This window comes from Electrophorus electricus, chromosome 2 (assembly GCF_041902795.1).
Source record: "Electrophorus electricus isolate QZ-2024a chromosome 2, ASM4190279v1, whole genome shotgun sequence".
Taxonomy (NCBI): domain Eukaryota; kingdom Metazoa; phylum Chordata; class Actinopteri; order Gymnotiformes; family Gymnotidae; genus Electrophorus; species Electrophorus electricus.
The window spans coordinates 34,887,632-34,913,312 of record NC_137498.1 but is presented as its reverse complement, the minus strand read 5'-3'; the positions used below and the strand labels follow the sequence as shown (position 1 = coordinate 34,913,312).

General features: G+C 40.8%; 3 protein-coding genes across 10 annotated transcripts; all 3 read left to right on the top strand.

Moving 5' to 3' along the window:
- Nucleotides 1-135: 135 nt before the first annotated feature.
- On the top strand, nucleotides 136-5,206 carry matn1 (matrilin 1). Its single transcript, XM_027027502.3, has 8 exons — nucleotides 136-314; nucleotides 1,584-1,930; nucleotides 2,084-2,306; nucleotides 2,954-3,076; nucleotides 3,308-3,712; nucleotides 3,804-3,956; nucleotides 4,060-4,140; nucleotides 4,337-5,206. The coding sequence occupies exons 1-8, from the start codon at nucleotides 233-235 to the stop codon at nucleotides 4,384-4,386; spliced, it is 1,464 nt and encodes a 487-aa protein (XP_026883303.2). The 5' UTR covers nucleotides 136-232; the 3' UTR covers nucleotides 4,387-5,206.
- A 3,566-nt stretch (nucleotides 5,207-8,772) lies between these two features.
- Nucleotides 8,773-13,382, top strand: sesn2 (sestrin 2). 3 transcript variants are annotated; one of them, XM_027027504.3, is made up of 10 exons: nucleotides 8,773-8,910; nucleotides 9,380-9,448; nucleotides 10,107-10,295; nucleotides 10,412-10,594; nucleotides 10,999-11,223; nucleotides 11,317-11,458; nucleotides 11,534-11,646; nucleotides 11,753-11,943; nucleotides 12,144-12,288; nucleotides 12,712-13,382. In XM_027027504.3, the coding sequence occupies exons 1-10, from the start codon at nucleotides 8,905-8,907 to the stop codon at nucleotides 12,796-12,798; spliced, it is 1,350 nt and encodes a 449-aa protein (XP_026883305.2). In that variant the 5' UTR covers nucleotides 8,773-8,904; the 3' UTR covers nucleotides 12,799-13,382. The 3 variants fall into 3 exon arrangements, with proteins under 3 accessions (XP_026883305.2, XP_026883304.2, XP_081556801.1); XM_027027503.3 differs by having other exon boundaries at nucleotides 10,999-11,458; XM_081700675.1 differs by lacking the exon at nucleotides 12,712-13,382 and having other exon boundaries at nucleotides 10,999-11,458; nucleotides 11,578-11,646; nucleotides 12,144-12,282.
- A 401-nt stretch (nucleotides 13,383-13,783) lies between these two features.
- yrk (Yes-related kinase) lies at nucleotides 13,784-25,582 on the top strand. Of its 6 annotated transcripts, XM_081700658.1 has the most exons (14): nucleotides 13,785-13,969; nucleotides 15,804-15,938; nucleotides 18,570-18,624; nucleotides 18,972-19,272; nucleotides 19,394-19,490; nucleotides 19,598-19,696; nucleotides 19,832-19,935; nucleotides 20,066-20,215; nucleotides 21,389-21,553; nucleotides 22,600-22,779; nucleotides 22,870-22,946; nucleotides 23,142-23,295; nucleotides 23,520-23,651; nucleotides 24,272-25,582. In XM_081700658.1, the coding sequence occupies exons 4-14, from the start codon at nucleotides 19,023-19,025 to the stop codon at nucleotides 24,478-24,480; spliced, it is 1,617 nt and encodes a 538-aa protein (XP_081556784.1). In that variant the 5' UTR covers nucleotides 13,785-13,969; nucleotides 15,804-15,938; nucleotides 18,570-18,624; nucleotides 18,972-19,022; the 3' UTR covers nucleotides 24,481-25,582. The 6 variants fall into 6 exon arrangements, with proteins under 6 accessions (XP_026883298.2, XP_026883301.1, XP_026883302.2 ...); XM_027027497.3 differs by lacking the exons at nucleotides 15,804-15,938; nucleotides 18,570-18,624 and adding an exon at nucleotides 18,311-18,518 and having other exon boundaries at nucleotides 13,784-13,969; nucleotides 18,987-19,272; XM_027027499.3 differs by lacking the exon at nucleotides 15,804-15,938.
- Nucleotides 25,583-25,681: the final 99 nt, after the last annotated feature.

Below are 25,681 nucleotides of genomic sequence, written 5' to 3'. Positions count from 1 at the left end.
CAGGTATTCCTTTCCCCCTCCTCTCTACATGTTTTCACACACACACACACAAACCTTATGAAGACAGGTCTAAGGGGGATGTCTCTAGATTTACTGTGTGTGTGTGTGTGTGTGTGTGTGTGTGTGTGTGTGTGTGTGTGTGTGTGGGCTGATAACCTGAGAGTCTCTCTCTCTCTGAATCAGTCTGTGTCTAGTTGCTGAACCTGTCGTCAGGACTCCCACTGCATACAGGATGGCACTGCTGGGGTTTCTGATGCTGCTGTGCATCTTGGGAGCTCAAGCCACTATGGACCTCAGACATGCCGCTGCCATGGGTGAGAAAAATAAAAGCTTTCTAAAATATCCTTCAGGGTAATTGATCTATAGGCTCTGACTAATAGGTAATGACTAAGATGATGAACAACATGAATCTGAATAAGCCTCTGATTCACCCATCAAATGACTGATTAATCACTCTACTAGTAATGTATTATTTCTGTGTATTTATATTAACTGTATCTTAGGAAGGAATTTAGCTTTTTTAACCTTTTTGGAACTTGAAATTAAGTTTTTCTTGCATTGTACATTATCTGACTGTCAGTTTTGATCTTACCACAATCTGCTCCCTTGAGGGGACTCTCTTCACACTCATCTTTTCATTTGATGGTACATTGGTAAAATGACCATCCACTTGATTGTGTTTTTGTGGTGTATTTTAGAGATAAGACAATATATAGAGAAAAAAATAATGGAAACTTTCAACAGAAACTTGTCACTGATGTAAACTTGTTGCATCAGAGAAACAGGTGTCAAAACATAGCTTGAGCAGCAAGCGCAGGGACTGGGGCAAGTATAGTGCACTGTTACTGTAGTTCCTTTCACTAGTCCTGAAGAAGGATTTCCAAGAAAAATACAATTTTAAAAACTGTTCACTTCATTACTACTACTGGGTACAAAGACGTCCTTTACTCAGTTTGTGTGTGTGTGTGTGTGTGTGTGTGTGTGTGTGCGCGTGCGCGCATGCATATGTGCGTGCGTTTGTGAGTACATGAAAATGTGCGCCTCTGTTCAAATACCTATGGGTAAATGTATAATCAATGGGAGTTATTATAAGCTGTGCCAGCACTGTACATTTATTGATCTACCTACAGACTGTGCAGACTTTATACTCCTTCACTCCCTCGCATCCCAGAGCGATCATATTAGCCATACCTCTGTCAGAGTACTTATAAGCGAATGAAACAACAACCATGAGTGAATTAGAGTGATTTTACTTTCTTGTTCTTTGATTTGTTATGTTGCATGTCTCATCTGGTAAAGCACATTCTGACAAAAAATTTTTTTGTGGATTTAAATATCGTGGGGTTCTGGTACTGTAAATTCAAGAATATGTTATAAAATATGATACATAACATTAGTCCATTTGATTAAGATAGCTTAGGGTCACTGGTTAGAATAAAACCATGATGAACAGAGAAAATCTTTATCTCTGTGTATTTTGATGCAACTGTGTATCAAGTTTTAATGTGTAATCTAACTGTTCATGCCATCTTAAACATACAGATGCTCAGACGTTGTATCAATTGTCTCCTCTCTCTCTGTAGCTGCTGGGTTGTGTAACACAAAACCTACGGATGTGGTGTTCATCATTGACAGCTCTCGGAGCGTGCGGCCCTCAGAGTTCGAGCAGGTCAAGGTTTTCCTTAACAAAGTTATAGAGGGCCTTGACGTGGGGCCCGATGCCACACGCGTGGGTGTGGTGAACTACGCCAGCCGGGTGAAGAATGAGGTGTCTCTCAAGTCGCATAAGGCGAAGGCCGGACTGATCAAGGCTGTGTCGAAAATTGAGCCACTCTCCTCAGGCACCATGACTGGCCTGGCTATCCAGTTCGCTATGAATGTGGCCTTCAGTGATGCAGAAGGGGCTCGCAAATCCCCAGACATCAGTAAGGTCAGAGATACCCTCTAGAGGACAAGAATGGAATTACAGTATATAAACATTTTTGCCTTAAAAGCATTGAGAACTCTGTATCTCTCTTAGACTTGTAGTGCATATCCTTTAATTAACTGAACACCTGAGTTAATTAACCTTTACACATTGCAGGTTGCCATTATCGTGACAGATGGACGACCACAGGACAATGTGCGGGACATTGCAGTGAGGGCCCGGGAGTCCGGCATTGAAATCTTTGCAATTGGTGTGGGGCGTGTGGACATGAATACACTGAAGCAGATGGCTAGTGAGCCCCTGGAGGAGCACACTGACTATGTGCAGAGCTACAGCCTCATCGAGAAGCTCACCAAGAAGTTTCAGGAGGCCTTCTGTGGTGAGTAGGAAGAGGAAGTAAGAGGGAGGTACTGGGGTGGGGTGACAGACACCTCGTGAAGGATCGTCATTGACATCATCATCGTGGCTCTTCATCGTCATCACAAGTAAATGCATAACCCTAAGAATCTGTAGAGGGCATGGAGTTTCTGGGGGCATGCTATCTTTTAGCATTCTTTTCTGACCTACCACCAGGGGGTGACACTGTTGATCTCCTAAGGGGGTAGTGAAGCATGTGTGATCAGCAATGTGAATGCAGCTGCTGTAGAGCAGTGGTTCTCAGCCTCTGACATGGGGTGAACCAGAAGCCACAGAAAATCACCAAAGTGAGACATGGGCCTGAGTGAAAGCTGAGAACCAGTGTTGTAGCAAAACTTGCATCAGAGCAACAGGCACCTGAAGCCACACTGTAACCAGGCAAAAAGTAGTTTGCAAAATCATCAAGTGCCTGGACCTCTGATATGTTCCAGTCTATTTTAAAGATTTGCTGTTATCAGGTTTCTGGACAGGGAGAGCACAGCAAATCATTAAAATGTGATGCACGGTTTTACTCTTCAAGTTCTCACCTCACGTAGTGTTAATCCTTCTTTTCTAACTCACCCCACCTGTCACGCATTGTGTGTGCGTGTGACACCCATGGCTGCACAGTCTCTGACCTGTGCGCAACAGGTGATCACGACTGTGAGCAAATTTGTCTCAGCGCACCAGGATCGTTCAAGTGTGCCTGCAGGGAGGGCCACACGCTTAAGGACGACGGCCGTACCTGCAGCGGTGAGTGTATACACGTATTGGGTAAATGTCTATCATCGGCTTGAATAAGTGGGTGACACACAGCATCTCAAAAACATACACTTCTTTCAAGCATCTCCACAAGCCAGCACCATTTTTAATCCCTGCATTGATAATTCACAATAAACACACCCTAGAAAGCAGATGACTTCCTCAACATATACCAGCTGGTATCAGGCAGCTACAAAATCCTCCATTCTCTCCCTGTCTCAGCCTGCAGTGATGTTGCCACAGACGTGGTCTTTCTGATAGACGGCTCAAAGAGTGTGAGGCCAGAGAACTTTGAGCTGGTGAAGAAGTGGATCAACCAGATTGTGGACAAGTTGGAAGTGTCAGAGTCCAAGGCTCACGTGGGCCTGGTGCAGTACTCCAGCTCTGTCAAGCAGGAGTTTCCGCTCGGCCGTTACAACAACAAGAAGGACCTGAAGGAAGCGGTGAAGAAGATGGCCTACATGGAGCGTGGGACCATGACTGGCCAGGCTCTCCGCTTCCTGCTGGACAACAGCTTCACCCCAAATCAGGGTGCAAGGCCTGGCGTGGCCAAGGTGGGCATCGTCTTCACTGATGGCAGGTCACAGGACTACATTGGAGATGCAGCAAAGAAGGCAAAGGAGCATGGTAAAAGGACATGAAGCTCAGATGATTTTAGAGAAGAACACCAGAGCTTAGGGAGCAGGTGTTCATTGCATATTTTGATTTGTTGTTTTAGGATTCAAAATGTATGCTGTGGGAGTAGGGAATGCTGTTGAGGATGAGCTGAAAGAGATTGCCTCACAGCCTGTAGCTGACCATTATTTCTACACTGCCGACTTCAAAGCCATGAACCAGATAGCCAAGAAGCTGCAGATCAACACTTGTCCAGGTCTAGCTACTGCCAAAGAAGAAGTCTTTCCAATACTGTAAGCCACCTGCAGCTTTTACTTATAAACATGCACTCATTGGTCTTATTGTTATTTTATTTACAGCGGAGGATCCCTGTGAATGTGATTCTATTACTAAGTTCCAGAAAAAAGTGGAAGAGGCACTACAGGCATTAACAAAGAAATATATCCTTTGCATGGTGTGCTGTACAGTTAGAACTCTTAAAAGGGTAAGTATGGGAATATATGTTAATAAACATTATGTGTAAATTGCATCTGAGCAATACATAGTGTAGGATAGGCTTCATGAAGCAGTTTGCACTGTACAATTGTATAATATATATAGTAAAGTTTTACATTGTTTCCTTGACATCTTTATCACTGGAGGGGGTAACAAAGAGGATTGCTGCTCTGGAGAACAAAATTGTGTGAAAAGGCTCCAACTTTTACTTTTCATGTCCCCCACTCTTTACACTTTTTGTAAAGTACCTTTCATTTACTTCCTGTGACCTCTGACCCCTGTGCCCAAGTTCCTCCCCTCTGCCTCCTTCCATAACTAAATATCAAGGGGATGATGAAGCACTGATCATCAGGGTGATCTTGACATACTTGACTTCACAATAAGAGTCACCCGAACAGGGATGATGTACGTGCATCAAACAGCCTTTCCCACAGGACCATTTGTGCATTAAGAAAACTATTCTAGGTTTGAATTTGAACTTCTTGCAGAGCCATTATATGAGTATATAAAAGTTCACACTGAAAGTGTATTGTAAAGGTTTTCATGTACCATCAAGTTATCCCTGTGGTGTGTTGCACATGTTTAAAGCTTCTGCCCACCTAAAAGAATTATGGCAATCAGTGGAGGGTTCACTCTGTTACTCTTGCCTCTATTTGAATATTTCTTCAATCTCTAAACCTCTACTTTAATTTCAACTTGTGCCCAAACAAAAGGTCTCTCTTATTTGATTTGAGGTATATATAAGGTTAACTTAAGATAAGACTGGACTTGAAAAACATGTGGATACTTGTTTATTTTCTGAAATAAAATATTACAGGAGATATGAGCTGAGTAATTAAACATACTTACACAGATACACTTGTATGCGCGCGCACACACACACACACACACACACACACACACACACACACACACACACACACACAGACATAGATGTGGGCACACACTAAACAAGCATTTAAAGATCAATTTGCTTGTTGCAACTCAATAAAAATCTATTTTTTGTCTGTGTTTTTGTGTCTAAATGGATCTTTCTGTGTGTCTGTGGAGTAATCATGTTTGACAGAAAGAAAAATATCAGGCCAAAAGAGTGTAGACAGGTGTTTCAGATGGGTAGACCAGACCTGTTACCTCTGAGTTCACATAAACCTAGGGTTTTCTGTTTCAAAAATGGAGCTTAACTGAAGCTAACCTGCTCTGGATGAAAAAGAGTCAATCTGTTCAATATTCTGTGAACATTCTTCAGTATTGCATTTCATATGATAAGCTCTAGGACTGTGGTTTAGCACCCAGTTCAACTACAAATTTTATGCAACTACTTCACTGAACATTGAGGCCTATGATTAGTGCAAGTGTATTAGAAACGTAGGCTGTATAGCTTATCTCAAACTCAGATGGTTACTGCACGTCTTGTTAGGGGATGAACTTGTCAGAGTCAACAAGATCTTTGCAGAATTTAAATTATTTTAATATATAGATACATTTACATGAATCTTAAATTTCTTATATCTTACATAGACCCACTTTCTGATTATCACTTCTTTTCCATAACATTACTGTGTTATTACTGTGCAGGCAATTCCATAATACTGTCCTCCAAGGCTTCATTTCCCAGTACCCCCTGGTCTACTCTCAATATAATATGCAATTATAAGACATGCAGCTAGGAATATATAAGAATGACATTAAGCGCAGTTCGGGTTTCTAAATATATATATTTTATCATTTCAGTTAGACACATGGTCACAGAACAACAATTAATGCATTTTTACTGTGGCAAATTGTGTTCTGGAGGTGCATTGTCCCTTCTCCACAAAGTAATGGTCAGCCATGCTATTTTAGCAAACCAGATTTAATGTATATTCAGTACTGCCACAGATTTAATGTAAGACAAAATAATCATGCATTAAGTATCATGCATTGTAGTCAAACATTCATGATGTATCTTTACACTGTCTCCTCATTTTCAACTTCAATGAATACTAAGTTGCTGTAGGTCACTCAGAAGCATCAGGAAAAACCTGTGGAAATCAGCTTTCTGCCTTCCAGCCATCAGCAGAATAAACCAATTAACTACCACTTTAACCACAATTCAGAATGATACTTTTTAAAGAACACTAGAGTTTCAGCACTCACCATGTTATGTTGTTAAATTATATTAATGTGTATCTGTGGTATTGTTATAATTGTGCTTACAGTGCATCCAGAAAGTATTTGCAGCACTTCACTTTTTCCACATTTTGTTGTTACAGCCTTATTCCAAAATGGGTTCAATTAAATTTTTCCCCCCTGAAAATTCTACACACAATACCCCATAATGACAAAGTGGAAAGAGTTTGTTTAGAATAAAAAAAAATACAATTAAAAAAAAAAAAAAATCACATGTACATAAGTCATCACAGTCTTTGCTCAATCCTTTTTGAAGATTGGCACACCTATTTTTGGGCAGTTTCTCCCATTCTTCTTTGCTGAACCCCTCAAGCTCTGTCAGGTTGGATGGGGAGTTTCAGGGCACAGCCATTTTCAGATCTCTCCAGAGATGTTCAATCAGGTTCAAGTCTGGGCTCTGGCTGGGCCACTCAAGAACATTCACAGAGTTGTCCCAAAGCCACTCCTTCATTATCTTAGCTGTGTGCTTAGGGTCGTTGTCCTGTTGGAAGATGAGCCGTCGCGCCAGTCTAAGGTCCAGAGTGCTCTGGAGCAAGTTTTCTTCAAGGATGTCTCTGTACATTGCTGCATTCATCTTTCCCTCGATTCTGGCTAGTATCCCAGATCCTGCTGCCGAAAAACCACCCCACAGCATGATGCCACCACCATGCTTCACTGTGGGGATGGTATTGGCCAGGTGATAAGCGGTGCCTGGTTTCCTCCAGACATAATGCTTGGCATTCAGGCCAAAGAGTTCAATCTTTGTTTCATCAGACCAGAGAATTTTGTTTCTCATGAAATGAGAGTCCTTCAGGTGCCTTTTGGCAAACTCCAAGCAAGCTGTCTTGTGTCTTTTACTGAGGAATGGCTTCTGTCTGGCCACTCTACCATACAGGCCTGATTGGTGGAGTGTTGCAGAAATGGTTGTCCTTCTGGAAGGTTCTCCTCTCTCCACAGAGCAACACTGAAGCTGTCAGAGTGACCCTTGGGTTCTTGGTTACCTCCCTGACTAAGGCCCTTCTACCCCGATCACTCAGATTGGCTGGGCGGCCAACTCTAGAAAGAGTCCTGGTGGTTCCAAACTTCTTCCATTTACGGATGATGAAGGCCACTGTGCTCATTGGGATCTTCAATGCTGCAGAAATCCTTCTGTACCCTTCCCCCGATCTGTGCCTCAATACAATCCTGTCTTGGAGTTCATGGCTTGGTTTGTGCTCTGACAAGTACTGTCAACTATGGGACCTTATATATAAACAGGTGTGTGCCTTTCCAAATCATGTCCAATCAACTGGATTTACCACAGGTGGACTCCAATCAAGTTGTTGAAACAACTGAAGGATGATCAGTGGAAACAGGATGCACCTGAGCTCAATTTTGAATGTCATGGCAAAGGTTGTGAATACTTATGTACATTTGATTTTTTTGGTTTTTTATTTTTAATAAATTTGCAACAATTCCAAACAAACCTTTTTCACTTAAGGGGTATTGTGTGTAGAATTTTGACAAAACGTAGAAAAGGGGAAGCACTGTGAATACTTTCCGGATACACTGTAAAACCAACAGTGCAGTGGGTCCTGACCAGTTAAGCTTATTCATGGACACAGCAGAAATGCTAAAGACTGGACTTGTATAACACATGATGTGAATACACCACTAAATCCTTGCAAACATTTTCATATAACTTATAATGATTTTAGCATGAGCTAAAATGCAGAAAAAAAAGCATGAGCTAAAATCAATAACTTCAATATTTGAATAACTCTTTGGCCTAAGTGTAATTAACACTTACAATTCTTAATCATGATATTAAAAATTTAAAAAAAAAGAGAAAATGATTAGGATTTAGGACCAAACCTGTGGAGGGGTGAAGGCTGGGGTAAAGAGTGGTTGAGAAGACCCAGTGGTTGAGAGGTACCCCTGGAAAATGCCAGGACTGTTGCAGAAGGCTAAATAAAATATATATATATGTGTATGTGTGTGTGTGTGTGTGTGTGTGTGTGTGTGTGTGTGTGTGTGTGTGTGTGTGTGTGTGTGTGTGTGTGTGTGTGTGTGTGTGTGTGTGTGTGTGAAAGGGCCTGTATATTAAATGACCGCTGAAGTAAACTGACTTCCTTACATTAACCCTAGGTGTGGGACCGACAAAAAGCTACATGCGAGAATTGCAACAAAAAAAGCAAAATATTATTTTCACTTTGGCAGGGCAGATCGGACCAAAGTTAGTACTTTGTACTAACCTAGGTACCAGAACATGCAGGACTTTTTTTTTCGAAAGAGGTGCTCGATTACATACATTGCGCGGTTTCTCCTACCGCCGCTGGGTTGCGTCACTTTGCAGTTTAAAGTGATGCAACAGCCCCGCGCTATGAGTACAGGCTCGCCACGCCCCCTCCGTGCTATGCGAGCAGGATTGTCACGCCCCCTGGCTGCGTTTCCTGTTTTATGCACCGAGACTCCAGTCTGAATAGAACATGCTCAAGTACTTGGATTGAGAGAGCTATAACGCAACACCACAGCGTTTTTCTGACCTTTTAGCGAGGTATTGCACTATATGATCTCATCTGATGAAGGTATGTTTTTTTGTTGTTGCTTAATTCACTCTGCACTATATTGTTACCCGGCTTTTTAGGTTTTTAGCTAGCTAACTAGTAAAGTTTGCAGTCAGCTAAGCTAACTAGCTAGGATTTAACGTTGCTGCCAGTGCAGGGCTAAAGTTGAGTAGGTGCACAGTTCATACTGCTGATGTAGATATCGTTGTGTTCTACTTCCAGGCTCATTTTCAGTAACTTATTAACTCGCACACAGTGTTTATGCTATACAAACGTCTCTTTAACCAGCTAACTAAATTGCTAGCTAGTAACGTTGAAGGGGCATTTGAGTCTCACTGTTAGCTAATCCTTTGGCAGCGAGCTACAAACGTTGTCCAGATACGCACGTTTTTATTTCTTTGTTTAAAACATACATTTAATTATGATTGTAACTAAAAACCTGTTTGTATGAAAGTGACTTGCAGTGTCTCGTCTCCTCTCTCCCTCCCAGGAGGAGAACACTGTTGATCTTACTCAGCCTTTGTCCACCGGCCCCAGTGCCTTCATTCCATCTGAAGTGGTGTGTATCATCTCAATTATATGGGCCAGCTTCCCACAATAAAAGCTTGCCCTTGACTCAGCTCGTCTGTTTATGGTGATTCATCACTAAAAATGTTTGCGTGTGACCTGAAGGCTAAATTAAGTCAGAAGGTGTGGAAGAAAGTGTGGTTTGTGTGTTTACAGTATCTTTACTTTCTGTTTATCCTTGTGTTATGGCAGTATACTGTTTTGTCCACTGTTTGTTAAACCAACACCAGTTTGTTTGTTATATCCAACAAACTTGTTTTAATAATTTCTGTAAGGAGCATAGAATGTTGGTTATATAACAATAGAGCCCTATAAAGCATGATGTTGAACACTATTATCAATAAAACAAAAAACAGATTGAAGCCACTGTTATTGTGGCTCTAGGCAACACTGGGATGTGGCAGACATTCATGCATAATTCTAATTGGGCACTGTCACACATGAAACAACAGCATTTTTTTTATCTCAAGTTTTTGAAAATTACATAATGGTTCAATGTAAATGTTAGTTTAACAGTGTATATGTAGGTTTTTCTAATGTTATAGTAATTCATAATATTAGACATAATGGTAATTTTAATGGTAGTCAAATGGCTTTATAAACAGGCTTGTCTTAAATCAGTCATGGATGGATATCTGTCTGTCTGTTAGATACTGGATGAGGTGCCAGGGCATGATGTGATGAAAGAACCTCTGTTGAAAGTCAGTCATACTGACCATGTTACCATGGTAATGGGGTTGCATCCTGCCTACCTGCACTGCTTTCTGCACACCCAGAATGCTCTGCTTCAGCCTGATGGTCCCTTGCCACTGTCATGGCGACACTACATTATCATCATGGTAAGAGATGATGCCACACTTGACATTATCCACTCCAGATTTCTGTGACTAGGACATCTGGACTGAGTGATGTCTTCCTATGGAATATTGCCATTGTCTTCTGTATGTGTATACAGGCCACGGCACGGCATCAGTGTTCATACCTTGTGCAGAAACACAGTTCAGCATTCCTTTCAGCCGGTGGTGATGATCACTGGCTTAGAGGCCTTCACTTTGCCTCTCCAAAAATCCAGCGTCTGCAGACACTCAACAAGCTTCTCGCTCACCGTCCATGGCTCATCAGCCAGGAACACATCAAAGTAATGCCCACATGTTCACATTTGCAGGCTCAGCTAGACTAGGCTCTTTTTGTATTTAACTGTACTTGCATCATCAGCTGTTTTGTACCTACAAGACTTAAGAAGTTAAGCAATAGGTTGTACTACTGTGTACTCACACAACTTACTACCACCAAGTACCTACAGTCACTGGCTACTACTGATTTAAGTATAATTTGTGTGGTTGACTGTTTGTTTGTAAATCAGCAGTGGCACTGACATGGGGCCTGTAGTGCTGTTCTAGTGTTGTAGTATATTGGGTACAGCAGTAATGCTGTTGTCAAATGTCAGTGTGATTTCCTGTACTGGCATATTTTGCCATATTTCTGGATTTTTTTTGCTGCTGAAGTGCGTCTTTATGATGTTTCTGCACCTCCTGTCCCCAGGAGCTGGTGTGTCCAGGTGCAGAGCCTTGCTGGTCATTGGCTGAGCTTATTCAAGCCGTGGTGCTCCTGAGCCATGGGCATTCTCTGAGCTCATTTGTCTTGGGCTGTGGGATCCTCCCAGAGCCTCACTCCTCAGCTGAACAACACTCTCAGCCACATTCCCCTGTGGCACACATCTCCCAGGGCCCTATCCCTGCCCACAGGGCCAGAACCCATCATCGGGAGGTGCACCTATCTAACTGTGCCTGTGGACAAATACTGATTCAATTAGATGTTTGTATGAAGGTCTCTAATTTGGGTCTGTGCCTCCTTGCCCAGTTGACTGAGGCTGTCAATGAAGTACAGTTGTTAATGGAGAAGATGATGATGGTTCAACAACAAGAAGAAGAATTCACTCAGGAGGAGATGGTGACTCGCTTTGAGAGGGAAAGGACAGAAAGTTTACTGGAACCAGCAGAAGGTGTCTAAAGGCATTGGTTGTATACAAAATGCACAGAGACAGAATTTACACTAACATTTTCTCTTTCTCTTGCAGTGGTGTGCTCTGCGCTCCCTGATTCTGTCTCACATTTTGTTCAGGATCCAGATTTCATTTATCAGGACTTCTGTCCACGAGGAGAACAGTCCCCTCCAACCTTGAGAGCTCAGGTGCAGCATCCACACAAATGCGCACAAATCATACAATGAATTTTCTTAGTGTATCCCAGATGTTCCATTTGTGTGTGTGTGTGTGTGTGTGTGTGTGTGTTTGCAGGACTACTCATGGGAGGACCATGGTTTCTCTCTGATGAACAGGTTGTATGCAGAGATGGCTCAGTTGCTGGAGGAGAAGTTCCAAGTGGTGTGTGCTCTGACATACCACACCATGGCCATGCACACAGATGTGGACACATCCACCCTCCGCAAAGCACTCTGGAACTATATACACTGCATTTATGGCATCAGGTCAGCCGCATCTAACATTAACACACCACTTATATGGGAAGTGTACTGATTACAGTCATGGGGAGATGCTCTCAGTGGATGGCTAGTCAGCAAAGCATGGCCTTGTTTAAGACTAAAAGAAGTGAAGTCATAAGATCTGTTGTGTCAAGTAAGAAATGACAACAATTAGATTGCACATTTGTGTGTTTTTGTCTCTCTAGGTATGATGATTATGATTATGGCGACGTCAACCAGCTTCTGGAGCGTAGTCTGAAGGTGTACATAAAGACAGTTGCCTGTCATCCAGAGAAGACCACATTTAGAATGTACTCCTCTTTCTGGAGACAGTTTCATCATTCAGAAAAGGTATGTAACGGGGAAGGAGTGTCTATATATGATAAATGTGTGAGTGTCTAATTTGTCTTTCTGGTGTTGTCTGTGAGATGGCATCATGTTTTAAATTTTGTGTAGGCTCAATGATTTAATGAAGCTTGTAAATGTTGAGTTGCAAAATGCTGCCATATCTCTAGCTTTTCCTGATTTAACAGATGAATAAACAATATGGATAATACTTTTATTTGGTAGTACTGCCCCCCAGTAATTGACATAAAAAGACATAATATCTAGAACTGATCGGAGGTTTCTTCTGCTGATTTAGTTTCTTACCAACATGAGTTGGTTCATGGCTTACTGTTAAAAGCATGTTATGTTGCCATGGTTAGCTGTGCTAAAGGTTGCTTTTTAAAAAATATTATTTTTCTTTTTTCCCTCTTCTCGTTCTTTCTGTAGGTACACGTGAACCTGCTGCTGATGGAGGCAAGACTGCAGGCAGCTTTGCTCTATGTACTCAGGGCCATCACCCGTTACATGACATAACATTCACATACACAGACGTTCACGCACATGCATTCACAAATGCACAAGTACATGTAGTCTGTAAGCAATAAAATAATAAGTTGGAACAAAATAAGAATATTAAAACCCTAGATTTGGTCTCACACACTCTGAGTCTCTTACACTATTGATATACAAGCATTAGCACATAACGCACTACTGCAAGGACAGTGTAGTCTGTCGTGTAAACATGCAAATTAACCTTAGTTTCTTCTATCTTTTTTTTCTCTCTCCCCCCAATGTAATGGTTTTTTGGCTGCTGTTTGGTTGTGGTTGCCATTGGGGAGAAGGGCAGGTGACTAAATCTTCTACCAGTGATACTTTTTTTTTTTTTTTCTTTTCTTTTCTTCTTTTGTCATGCTGTGAATGTAAATCTTATTTAAGTACATTATTCTCTCCAGTCTCTGAATGTACAGCTTAGAGAGGCACTGCGCACACTGCTGCCCGTCTTGTATGGTACTGATCTGCTGCACTGTATGCATTGTTGGGGGAGGTGGTTGACCACTTTTGTTTGTTCTTGGTGGAATGTCATGTAATTTTATGTCAAATAAAATATTTTTTTTTTACTACGGATCATGCTTTTAAATATGCATGGGCCACTGCAACGTGGAGAAAGGTAATACATTTTTATTATTGGAATGAATGTCTCGCACTTACGGCGTATGACCACTAGAGGAAGATAAGGGACGTGAAATGAATCAATCTCACTATAATTAATGGTAATAATGAAACAGAAATTATTTAATATATCCTATATGTCAGTTTATGCTACGGCTACATTCGACAACTTTGAACAGTCTGTAGTAGAGGTTCGTCATAGTCCTAGACTTTTGTGTCTCTAAGCAGGTTTGTGTCAGGTAATTTGCGGACTTCATCGTACACCGTTCCGTTCGTCGCTCGGTAGATGGGGTGGTTTGGATGGAGGGGTGTGATGAGGGAGCTTGAGTCCGCCCTCGCAAAACTGGAGGAGAGCGCACAATTCAACCCTTCCGGAAACGGCGCGAGAACCTTTGCAGTTAGCTGCGTGATTCGCAGCACAAGTTTGTTTCTTTTTAATCAGTAGCGAAGTTGATAAGTTCTGCCGCATCTCTCTGCGAACGGGGTGATTTTTTCCCCCCTTTTTGATACCTACAACCTGTTGAAAATCGTTCAGGTCAGTTACAGTTTTTATGTATTCTGAAGTCTATGCATTTTGTTTATACCGAAGTTTAATAGTGGAAGTAAAAGCAATTTGTTCTAATGGTATGCGTGGGCTTTATAGAAACTCACGGTACGTCCCGGACGCAGAGGTTTCCCCGGCACCGAGAAGGGAGATAGATTAAGCGGATCGGAAGAACTGTGTTAACTTCATAAACCGTTATTTTGTGTAACTGGAAAATGTTATTTTTTTTACGCAGTACGACGTCCTATTGGACGACAGATATTAGTGTATTTGACAAAGCAAATTGCTAAAAGTGGCCGAATGCATGATTTATTTTTTGGCTCTTCGTGGGCAGAAAGAAGATAGATGTTTTATATGACGGTAACTAGCTTAGAAGTAGTTTGTCAAGTGTCTGTGTGAAAATAACATTTGAAACCTGTGGTGTTTATTGTGGCTGACCATTGCGATCAGTTTCAATTTCTGAAAACTAATTTGGTGGTGCTTATTTATAGGCCTTGTCTGCACTTGTTGAAAATATTTGACCTGAAAGTACTATGCTCTTTATCAACTGATACATTACAGTAATGCAGTGCTTCCTCTGCAGTTTACTGGTCAATTAATTTTGTCACTGAATTCCTTTCTGTTAAACAGCCAAGACATTGAGGTATTGAAGACTATAATCCCTGAAAGGAATCTATCCAGTTTATCTATTCACTTTGGTTCTAGTAATGATGAGGAGTTGGCCTGCATTGTTATTAAGTGTGTTGACATATGACATGTATCGTGTTCATTAAGATGTTGCATAACAAACGTTTAAATTAGTGAATGTAGTAAGATGAGAACAGGGAAGAGAGCTCATACCCTTTATCAAAAAACAGAATGGAATGTCAGTGGAATCAGATTAGACTGTGAGGTTCATCACTTCCTGTTCTTTACGAGGCTACTTCCTGCCTATGGCCCCTGGAAGTGGGCGCGGCCCATGTTCTTTTCCTTGTTACTAGGAATTTGTCCAGACCCAAACATGGTAAAATTGACCTGTACAAAATACAAAAAGTAACTGTACTGGTCAATAATACAACTTGAAGATCAAAATGGACAATATCTCATTGATGTGTAATGTTGATGTTGGAGCTGTCAGTCTGAGTAGTTTTGTGGGTGTCGTTGCTTCACAAATTAAGGATGAATATCAATCCCAGCCCCTGTTTTTCCATGCTAGCCCTATTGTTCATTTATGTATCTTTTGTGCTTTAACACTCTTAACTTTCTTTCTGGGCCGAGGAAGGTTTCACACTATGAACTTAGTAAGGATTTGGTCTTAAAGAAGTACAGGAGGTAGTAGAGAGTAGGAAAAATTGCATCAATACGAAGACATTATTTTTGAAATCCCAATCTATAAATCTGAAATGTCTCCCTGGAGGAAACTGACATCATGTGGAAAAAGGAAGTGACTGTGTTTGTGACACCTGACTTCCTATTCCAAACACAAACTTTTCCATTGTTCTCGCTCTCTCTCTCTCTCTCTCTCTCTCTCTCTCTCTCTCTCTCTCTCTCTCTCTCTCTCTCTCTCTCTCTCTCTCTCTCTTTCATCAACTTGTGTGTAATTCATCATTTTGCTTTCATTGCTTTTCTTTCTAATGAATTGTCTTGTCTGTTGTTAGAAATCTTTGACTTTATTATTGTATTGTTACAGGAAATATTTATTTAAAATCATTAATTAAATGTTTCAGTAATGTTTCAGTTACCATCTGATTCATACATAAATAATTATGCAGGTTCAGTACATGTGTATGTTTATGTGTGAGGATAGTAAAATGACTGTTCACTTCCCAGTATACTATCATTCCAGCTCCACTCACTGCTCAGGCTTCCTGATAAGAGGAGTGAACTTCCTGTCCCAGAAAGGGAAAGAAAATGGAAGGAGCGAGGCAAACGGTTGAGGGCAGGCAGGAAAAGTGTGTGAATAAGGCAGAAAGAATAACAGGTAGAGAGACAGTTGAAGTTCTAGTTCTGTTTGTAGTTTTACTTGAAAACATTGACATTAACCATCCTTCTTTTGACATTTTTTTAGTGTGGTCGTCACGTCACATATGCATGTCCGGTATTTTGTCACAGGAAAAGTAAGAAGTGTTGTAACGATGCTGAAGAAAGAAATGGATGCAAAAATTCAAGAGTATAGGCTAAGATGTAAACATAGTGCTCTTATAATAACTCCCATACTGATTGTGTGTGGGTGTGGGTGTATTCTGGCTCCTCAGGGAGAGGTCTTATCTACTCAAGCTTGGGTGGGAAAGGGTGTGAGCATTAAGTGGGTATAAATGTAAAAGTGCAAAAGTGAGTGAAAAAATGTAAGTTTACTGGTTTCAAGCTCTGTAAAACTTTATAAAGCCTTACAGAACTTTTATAAATCATTGTTGTTTCCTCCTTTAGCTGTAGTTGTGCCTAGCACAGCCTTACTGTGCTGAGCTTTAGTGCTGGGACAATCCTTTAAGACTTAAAATATAGTTGGATATAGCTTGTTGTCAAGCATTGCAAACTCATATACAGCCACATATCAATATTTTATGTTTGATCAGAATCTAATTTTAATGGAAGTGTAGGCCCATTTAACACATTTGATTTATGGAGCTACTTGTAGTTACTACCCATACATCGTTCCATTCATTCATATTTTAATACTGTAACATTTGGTGACACAGCAAATGTTTTACATCATCCTGAAATTTAAATTTGTGCCATTCAATTGATTTGACATTTAAATCAACACTTACTAAAATTTCTAGAAAGTTGAAGTCAGACACAAATATCTTCTAATGTTAGAAGCCTAGATGACTGAATAAATAGAAGCATTTCCTTCCTTTGCAGAAATTTCCTTATAATTTCTGCAGAATGGATAATCATTCTCAATCAGCAGCCAAGAAATTTTCAAGAAATAAACGCATATATAAAAAGACCTCTTGTAAAACAGATCTTAACTGCTATAACCTCCCGCCACCTTGGTTTTCACAAACTAACAAGTTACGTAAGACACATTGCATAATTATTTTATTTAATTTTTTTTGTTTTGGTGTATGCTTTGTCCAGAATCTGTAGTTGTGGGCATTTACATCCTCTGCGACCTCTCTTAAATACAGTAACTGTACACAGTTATCAGAATTATTGATTTGACATTATATGATTTTTTTTGTAGTGTGTTATATCAAAATGGTAACTGTCACCTACTAAAGAGTGATTCAAGAACAGACGAATTAATTTCTTAATAATTATGATTGTGTGACAGGAATCGCTCTGTGCATCCAGAAATATGTTAGTATGATCCTAGAGGCACACCCAATAAAACAATACAGTAGCTCAAAACAGCCTCTAAGAGACATTATGAATTAGTGCTGAGCCTAAAATAGCAAGAAACACCCCTAAAATGATAACAAATTCTGAGCACAAATGTATGAAAATGCATAACAAGATTTTCAAGTGAAGCAGAAAAGGTTATATGGAATTTGTGTGTATATATATATATATATATATATATATATATATGTGTGTGTGTGTGTGTGTGTGTGTGTGTGTGTGTGTGTGTGTGTGTGTTTTGTTGTCCAGTATTTTTAATTATTTATTAAAATGTGCAAATCAGTTTTTTAATGTAAGGTGTTTTTGACATAAAAACATCGCTGACGAATTTCTGGTAAGATGTACTGAAATGTAGACAGCTGTAACACACCAGGGTGAGATGACTAACACTAACTGGGGGTTGTATTTACCCATGTTTTGTGTATTGTGTCCTTAAAACCACAGCACAGGGCCTCAAGGGGCACACAAAAAATCATGAACAGAAGACAAAATCGCAGCTGTACCATGTTTAGTAGAGCAGAGACAGAGAACAATAGTGTTAGTGAGGCAGGTAATCTGTACTTTGTTCTTGTTTTATTATTCTGATGGTGTTTTATAATAATCAGAAAAGTACACATATTGCAGAAATAAATATGATATAATTCATATACACATGCTAGAATTAAATAATTGGTAAATCATAAAAAAACCTTTGTGTTGTAGATATATTTTATGTGCTGAGAGCAGCAGCATGATGACTCTCACAGCTTCTGGACCTAATTCAGAAGTTGCTGTAAGTTGTGCGTTTATCACATGTTGCTGTGGTGAGAGAGATAGTGTGGTAATAGCACCTCTTGCCTTGGTTCGATATATTTAAACTACATAAGCGGCATAAGCGGCCACTTCCCTTTCTTTCTGTCTCCCTCTACATCTTGTAAAATGCCTGTGTGAGCGCTTGTCTGTGTATGGATGTATGGCTGTATGGCACGTGTAGGATATTTTCTGCTGAATTGTGTCCTCTCTGTGCAGGAAAGGGGGGCGATTTTAAGCGAACGGACAGGAAACACAGGCAGTGCTGACATCCTGTTACTAGGCTGATGGTCAGTCAGATAAGAAGCCTGGCCTGAGCTAGTGAGAGAAAGAACTATGTACATATGAAAGGGGAATGCTGTGCTTGAGAGAAAGAACTTCCCTTTCCTCTGAGGGAGAGAGAGAGAGCCAGCCAGAAAATCACAAAGTATGCAGTCACAAACACCGTACATCTCTATCACTTTCTCTTTCTCACTAGCTTTCATATTGCCTATGGGGAGATGGTGTGCCTGGACAGATGATTTGAGGATCTGGTAAGATGATCATTCACTTTCTTGTAAATAAATAATGATGACAGATACATGGTAACAGTTTCTTAAGTAAGCTACTCCCAACAACATCAGCTGTGTAACTATTATCACGATGAATGCAGTTTTTTAGGAGCTGTCTTTCAGGCTCCCCTGTCAGTTTAAAACCGCCCTGCTCCCTCCTTTATGTTGAGTCATATGTTGCCACACTATCAGCAGCTCAACACAGGAAAGTACTCCATTTGACAGCTCCACCATTATGTAAAAAACTGTTGGGCTGTAACCTGTTTCATGACCGCATTGGCATCCATGTTCATGCATAACCTTTTCTCTGCTCTCTTTCCAATGGGTAGAAACTCTGTTTCCAGGGTGATGAACTGTGCTTTGTGACTATCAAGACTATTATGGGCTGTGCTTGCTGTAAGCTGAGGAAGGCCCCCAAAGCGTCCACAGTGTCAAATGCTGATTCATGTGACCAAGGGGGTGTTGTTGCGGCAACGGACCCCCGCTACATTGCACATCCTACCCAGAACTTAAATGCGGGGCTCATTCCAAACTTCAATGACTTCCCCAACTTATCCTCTGGCTGTGGTGGGTTTGCTTCCTCCAATTTCCCCTCCAACCCTACCCAGCCTCGGTCTACAGCAGTAACAGGTTTGTGTATAAGTGTGTGAGTGTGGGTGAGGTGGTAAAATCCAGTCTTTTCATGCTATCAGGTTTTAATAAATTATAATTACCCCTTAGCTACCAATAATTTGTGTGTGTTTGTTTACAGGGGTAACACTCTTCATAGCACTATATGATTATGATGCCCGGACAGAGGATGACCTGACTTTTCAGAAGGGAGAGAAATTCCACATCATCAATAACACGTGAGTTAACTGCAGAAAACTACATACAAGTCAGGCAGGTCTGCACGATGCTGCACTCTGAATGCTTCCCAAGCTACAGTGCACTGACATGGATATGGTGTTCACAGTGAAGGAGACTGGTGGGAGGCTCGCTCCTTGGACACAGGGAATTCTGGGTACATCCCCAGCAACTATGTGGCCCCTGTTGACTCCATACAGGCTGAGGAGTGAGTAACTCAGTCACACATAGTTTGCGTACTATACAAACATTAATACATAACTTGTAGACCATGGACATTGCAAAAATCTTATTTATGCACACCTTATATTCAACTGATAATGATGTGTGTGTTTTCATGTAGGTGGTATTTTGGGAAGATGGGTCGTAAGGATGCAGAGAGACAGCTTCTGGCTCAGAACAACCCGAGAGGGACTTTCTTAATAAGAGAGAGTGAGACAACTAAAGGTAGCGTAAATGTCTTTCTCCGGTCATGTGTTTTACTATCAGATTTTGAGCAGTATTGACAACTGTTGTTCAAAGCATATCTTTATCTCTTCCCTGTCTCTTTCTTTCTTGCTTGCTCTCTCTGCTTCAGGAGCATACTCGCTTTCCATCAGAGACTGGGACGATGCTAAGGGTGACCATGTCAAGCATTATAAGATCAGAAAGCTTGATAACGGTGGATATTACATCACCACAAGAAGTCAGTTTGAAACTGTGCAGCAGCTGGTGGAGCATTACTCAGGTCGGCCAGAACAGTTCCACACACACACACACACACACACACACACACACACAAAAGAAACCCAAAACAAATATCTCTCTCACACACGTACACACACACACACACACACACACACACACACACACACACACACACACACACACACACACACACACTGCTATTGTTAACACTGTTAAAATGATACATATAGCAAATTGTTTGACCCCATGTAACAAAAATGCTGTTATAATTGTGAATTCTGGTGTTAATGCATTTGGCAGACGCTGTTATCAGTATGACAGTATGTGTGTTGCCTGGGATTTATACCCCTGACCTTAGAGATCCTAGCACCTTGTGCCACCTTATTTAAAAGGTGGGCTACAGAAGCATGTTAAGGAGCAGATCATAATCATTCCTGATTTTCACATAGTGCACCGAGTTAAACTGTAAACTAAGCACTGTGTTGTTGCTTAGACACTAGTTATAAAAATCAAATGACTGTGTTTTTAAATGGATAAATTTAAATGAATGTATGTCTAACTTTCTGTACATGATTACCTATTGGTCTATAGTAACTGTCTGGTGAGACTGATGACCCAGAGTTATTTAGGTCAGATTCTCTCCCTCCCATCTGCTTTTTCCTTCCTTCTTTTTCACTGAAGGAACTTTTCTCTGTTAGGTTAAATGCCAGTATATCTCTTAACTCATTTTTCTGCTCAATGATTTAATAACATTGTAGTGTTATTACTGTACATTTTATTATTGACTGCTGTACACCATCGTATTTACATATGCATGTACATACAAATGCACACCGGCCACAGCCACTGTGTGAGACAGCCATTACAGTAAAGCGTGAAACCACAACTAGAACTACAATGGCTCTCTATTGCCCCCTGCTGAAAGTACAAAGACCCATTCTTTCTCAGTGTGTGCGTGTGCCCGTGTGTTTGCCCACATCTGTATCTTTTTGTGATAGAAAATGTCTGCTGAGTGTAACTTGCTTGAATCTTTTTTTGTCCCCCCACCTTGCAATTGTGTGCTGCTCTGCATCTCTCTCTTACTCTCTCTCTTTCTGTGTTGAGTGTGTGTGCTTGTGTGCTTGTGTGTGTGTGTGTGTGTGTGTGTGTGTGTGTGTGTGCGCGCGCGCTTGTATCTGTGTCTGTTTCTCCACCTGCTTCTTCTCTGACTCAGACCGAGCAGCAGGGCTCTGCTGCCGTTTGATTGGCAGCTGTAGGCGGGGTATGCCTAAATTAGCTGACCTATCAGTGAAGACTAAGGATGTTTGGGAGATACCGCGGGAGTCATTGCAGCTCATTAAGAAACTGGGCAATGGGCAGTTTGGTGAAGTGTGGATGGGTAGGAACCACACTGGACTGGGCCATGCTGCAGAGGAAGAGAAAGAGCAGTGCACAGCTTTTGCATCCAAACTCAAGAAATTGCAAAAGAGATAAACAATAAATAGAATGTTCATAGTCATGTACTGAAATTGATGAGTAGACAGGATCAGCATAAGGTTGTGCACTTGCTGTTCTCTTCTTCTGAGGCCCATATCATTGCATGCTACCTTCATTTCACTTCATTTCCATCTCCATCTTCTTCCTTCTTCCTCTCAGGTAATCATGATGGTTTATGTTACTTCTTGACCAAGCCATGTCCCAATTCCACGCCCCAGACACTTGGTTTGGGGCGGGATGCCTGGGAGATCGCCCGGGAAACACTGCAGCTCAAGAGGAAGTTGGGTCAGGGTTGCTTTGGTGACGTCTGGATGGGTGAGACAGTTACCCACTAGTCTCAGTGTGTGGAGCCCATGTCTGTCCACGCTATCTTCAGTGCTGCTGCCTGTTTCTGGAAGAGGCTCTGTCACTTGCCTTGTCTCAGTATGCTTAAAGAGTCTCTTTCTGTCTATAGCATATGAGTGTAGATGGTGGCTCTTAAACAAACAAGGGATGAGCTTCACTGCACATTCACACTTCCTCATTATTGAAACATAAAATGTTCAGGCTTGTAAGAATACAAACTATTTAACATGTGGCTAGTTCTGCTAAGCAAGCTCTGTCTTTTGTGTCTTTTGCGTATTCATCAGTCACATTGTTTATGTGATACCAAGTTACAAGCACTGTCTCAAAGAACATGCTGCGTTCACGTAAAGACATTCCCAAAAAAGACCCCTATCCTCAGTGTGAGGTTCATGTTACCTGTTGCCTGTTTTATTGCATTTGTCTCTCTATTCTCCGTTTTGCCTGAGCATTCTCTTACCTCAGTGTGTGACGCTCCTGCCAGGTAATCTCTTCCCTCACCCCTGCTGCTCATGCTCTACCCCTCATCCTTTCATTCACTTCTTAACTCACCTCCACTACACCATGTCTGTCACACTGACTCACAATGCCTCTGTCTTTGTGCAGGCATGTGGAATGGCACCACTAAAGTAGCAGTGAAGACCCTAAAACCAGGCACCATGTCTCCAGAGGCCTTTCTGGATGAGGCCCAGATCATGAAGCGACTCCGTCACGATAAGCTTGTGCAGCTTTATGCTGTTGTGTCTGAGGAGCCCATCTACATTATTACAGAGTACATGAGTCAAGGTATATGCATGTACATGAGTGTAGCATACAGAGAGCATGTTGGACCAACATGGAGGCTAATCTTGGCCATGTCTGCTGGTTGTTTTTCAGGAAGCTTGTTGGACTTCCTTAAAGATGGCGAAGGCAGAAGCCTGAAGCTGCCTCAGCTGGTGGACATGGCTGCACAGGTTTAGACTGATGCTGCTTCTCACAACCTATCAGTCCCTAAAATATACTCAGCTTAAAATCAACGCCTAAGGCATATTCAACTTTTTAAAAAGTATTGAAATGTTACTAGCTTGATTGCATGTCTTCCATCATAAGGTGTATTATACTTTGAGGTATTCTATAAGAGGAGTTACGAGGATTGTCTTTTTCACCAGATTGCAGCTGGTATGGCTTACATTGAGCGGATGAATTACATCCACAGAGATCTGAGGGCAGCCAACATCCTGGTGGGGGATAGCTTGGTCTGTAAGATTGCAGACTTTGGGCTGGCCAGACTCATTGAAGACAATGAATACACTGCTAGACAAGGTGATCCGGATCTTGGCTTGACTGACCTCTGATCAGCTGACTCTGCCCCCTCTGCTCAGCCTACTGTCACTGCTTTGTTTTCTTGCTGTTGTTTTTTCCTCTATTCTGTTCCATTCAACTTCCTTTCTTCTCGGTTCATTTCATTTCCGATGAGTTTCACACCCCTTTATGCTACTATATCTCATTGTACTTCTTTTATTTTATTGTGTGTTGGTCTATTATAGGTGCAAAGTTTCCTATAAAGTGGACAGCCCCAGAGGCAGCTCTCTATGGCAAATTTACCATCAAATCAGATGTGTGGTCTTTTGGCATTCTGCTAACTGAACTCATCACAAAAGGCAGAGTTCCTTACCCAGGTATATTCAGAGCTTTTTTGCTGTTTTTTGTTTTGGTGTTTTTTGTTGTTTGGTGTTTTTTTGTTTTAGTGTTTTTTTTGTTGTTGTTGTTGCCTGGATTTCTCCTGATTTTATTTTCAAGTATCACTTTACAATACATTTTTCTTCCGGTCATTGATTACGCCGACATTTCTAACTGCAAATTAAATTATCAAAAATATATTAATATTAATGTAATGGATTTCTGTATAGCCTCAATAAAGGGTTCTACCCTACAGATACAAGCTGATGAAATAGTTCATACCTTGAACTTTTTGCTTAGAGTATATTTTACACATTCTCTTGAATTGACATTTGGATTTATATTCTAAGAGAGACACTGAAGAAATAAGAGACCTATGTGCTGTTGAAGGCAGCTAAGTCTGATTTGTTAGAAATGTTAGAGAACTCTTGGAAAAAGTAAAAAGTTGAAAATGAAAAAAGGTTGAGAGAAAAAAATTCATATTTAATTTTAAATGACAGATGAAAAGTTATAGGGAAGGTCTATGGAAGAAAAGAAGTACATAAAGTTTTTAACCAGGCACATAATCCTGATAATGATGATGATGATTGTGTGTATGTGTGTGTGTGTGTGTGTGTAGGGATGAATAACAGGGAGGTCCTCGAGCAGGTGGAGCGTGGCTATCGTATGCCTTGTCCACAAGGCTGTCCGGCCTCTCTGCATGAGCTCATGCTGCAGTGCTGGCGGAAGGACCCAGATGAGAGGCACACCTTTGAATACCTGCAGGGCTTCCTGGAGGACTACTTCACTGCCACTGAACCACAGTACCAGCCGGGGGAGGACCTGTGATTCAAATATCTGTAAATTGAATTGACTGGTCCTGCAATAGGTTTCTAAAAGTCATTTTCATGTAAGACCCTCAAACTAAGTTTCCATATGAATGTATGTGTGATGACTTGTAATTTGTAGTCATCATCATCAAAGAAGTACTGCACATGAAAGCCATTTTAAATCGTCCTGAGTAGCGTATAAACTTAATTATTATTATTAAAAAATTAATCTTAATTATGACATCCTCTTTTGTTGTTGTTGACTTTGTGGCTTTACTCACATTGATGTCACACACTGTAATGTTCATGAATACTGTGCTAGCTGACTTTCCACAGTTTTATGTGAAGATATAGCATTACTCAAGATTCATACAGAACTTTGTACAGGGCTGTGTACATTCATATATTTACATTTTGTCCATAGTACTTCTGTCAGGTCTCTTCAGATCTGTGGATTGTTGGTTTTGCTAGTTTTTAATTGCTTAAGCTTAACAGTTTGATCTAAACCTGCTTTAAGTGCTGGGGTGGGGTTACACCATAATCCAGCAATGATGAGGGTAGGGTTAGACACTAGTCCAGCACTGATGGAACCATGTGCCTTTAAAGCTTCAGTTTGGGTGAGCAGTCATGATTAACCGGATTAATTAATTAAGCAGAGATAACCTAGCATCTGCCTGTGAAGGGAAGTATTTATCTACCTTTATATACTGTATTTTCAATTTCACCATATATCATCATTTAAAAAAATAAATTAATAACTGTCTCTCAACTAGTGCCTTCATTTAGCATCAGAGGTCAGAGATGTTTAGGACTGACTGGGCTTGTTTATTAGAACTGACTGTGTATTTTGTATTTGCTCTGTTATGACAGTAGCCTGTTCACCATGCCTTACTGAGTCATGTCCCCATTTCTCTTCCACACATGCATAAATGAGCATTTGTTAATTGCAGTGCCCTCTGGAATAGTGTAAGTCTTTGTAAAGATGTGGTGGAAAACATATAAAATAGTTTATGCTTGAAATAAATTTAAAATATTATTCTCAAAATATGCAATGTGACTGGAAGAAATATGAAAAAAATGTTCATTGTAAAGGTATAAAATCAATAAATATTTTTCTGCAATGTGAATCACAATTATTGGAACAATTACAAATAACTAAGGATATAAAATCTAATGCAGTTTACTTCTCTTCAGAGGAGTCTAGTTGTCCATGAACTTAT

Coding starts and splice junctions, on each gene's coding strand:
- sesn2 (XM_027027503.3), top strand. Junction 11,459..11,533: donor TTTACTGGAACCAGCAGAAG/GTGTCTAAAGGC, acceptor TTTCTCTTGCAG/TGGTGTGCTCTGCGCTCCCT. Junction 11,647..11,752: donor CTCCAACCTTGAGAGCTCAG/GTGCAGCATCCA, acceptor GTGTGTTTGCAG/GACTACTCATGGGAGGACCA.
- matn1 (XM_027027502.3), top strand. CDS start 233: ATGGCACTGCTGGGGTTTCTGATGCTGCTGTGCATCTTGGGAGCTCAA. Junction 3,713..3,803: donor AAAGAAGGCAAAGGAGCATG/GTAAAAGGACAT, acceptor TTGTTGTTTTAG/GATTCAAAATGTATGCTGTG. Junction 4,141..4,336: donor ACAGGCATTAACAAAGAAAT/ATATCCTTTGCA, acceptor CATCTTTATCAC/TGGAGGGGGTAACAAAGAGG.
- yrk (XM_027027497.3), top strand. CDS start 18,447: ATGCTGTGCTTGAGAGAAAGAACTTCCCTTTCCTCTGAGGGAGAGAGA. Junction 19,273..19,393: donor TCGGTCTACAGCAGTAACAG/GTTTGTGTATAA, acceptor GTTTGTTTACAG/GGGTAACACTCTTCATAGCA. Junction 23,652..24,271: donor AGGCAGAGTTCCTTACCCAG/GTATATTCAGAG, acceptor GTGTGTGTGTAG/GGATGAATAACAGGGAGGTC.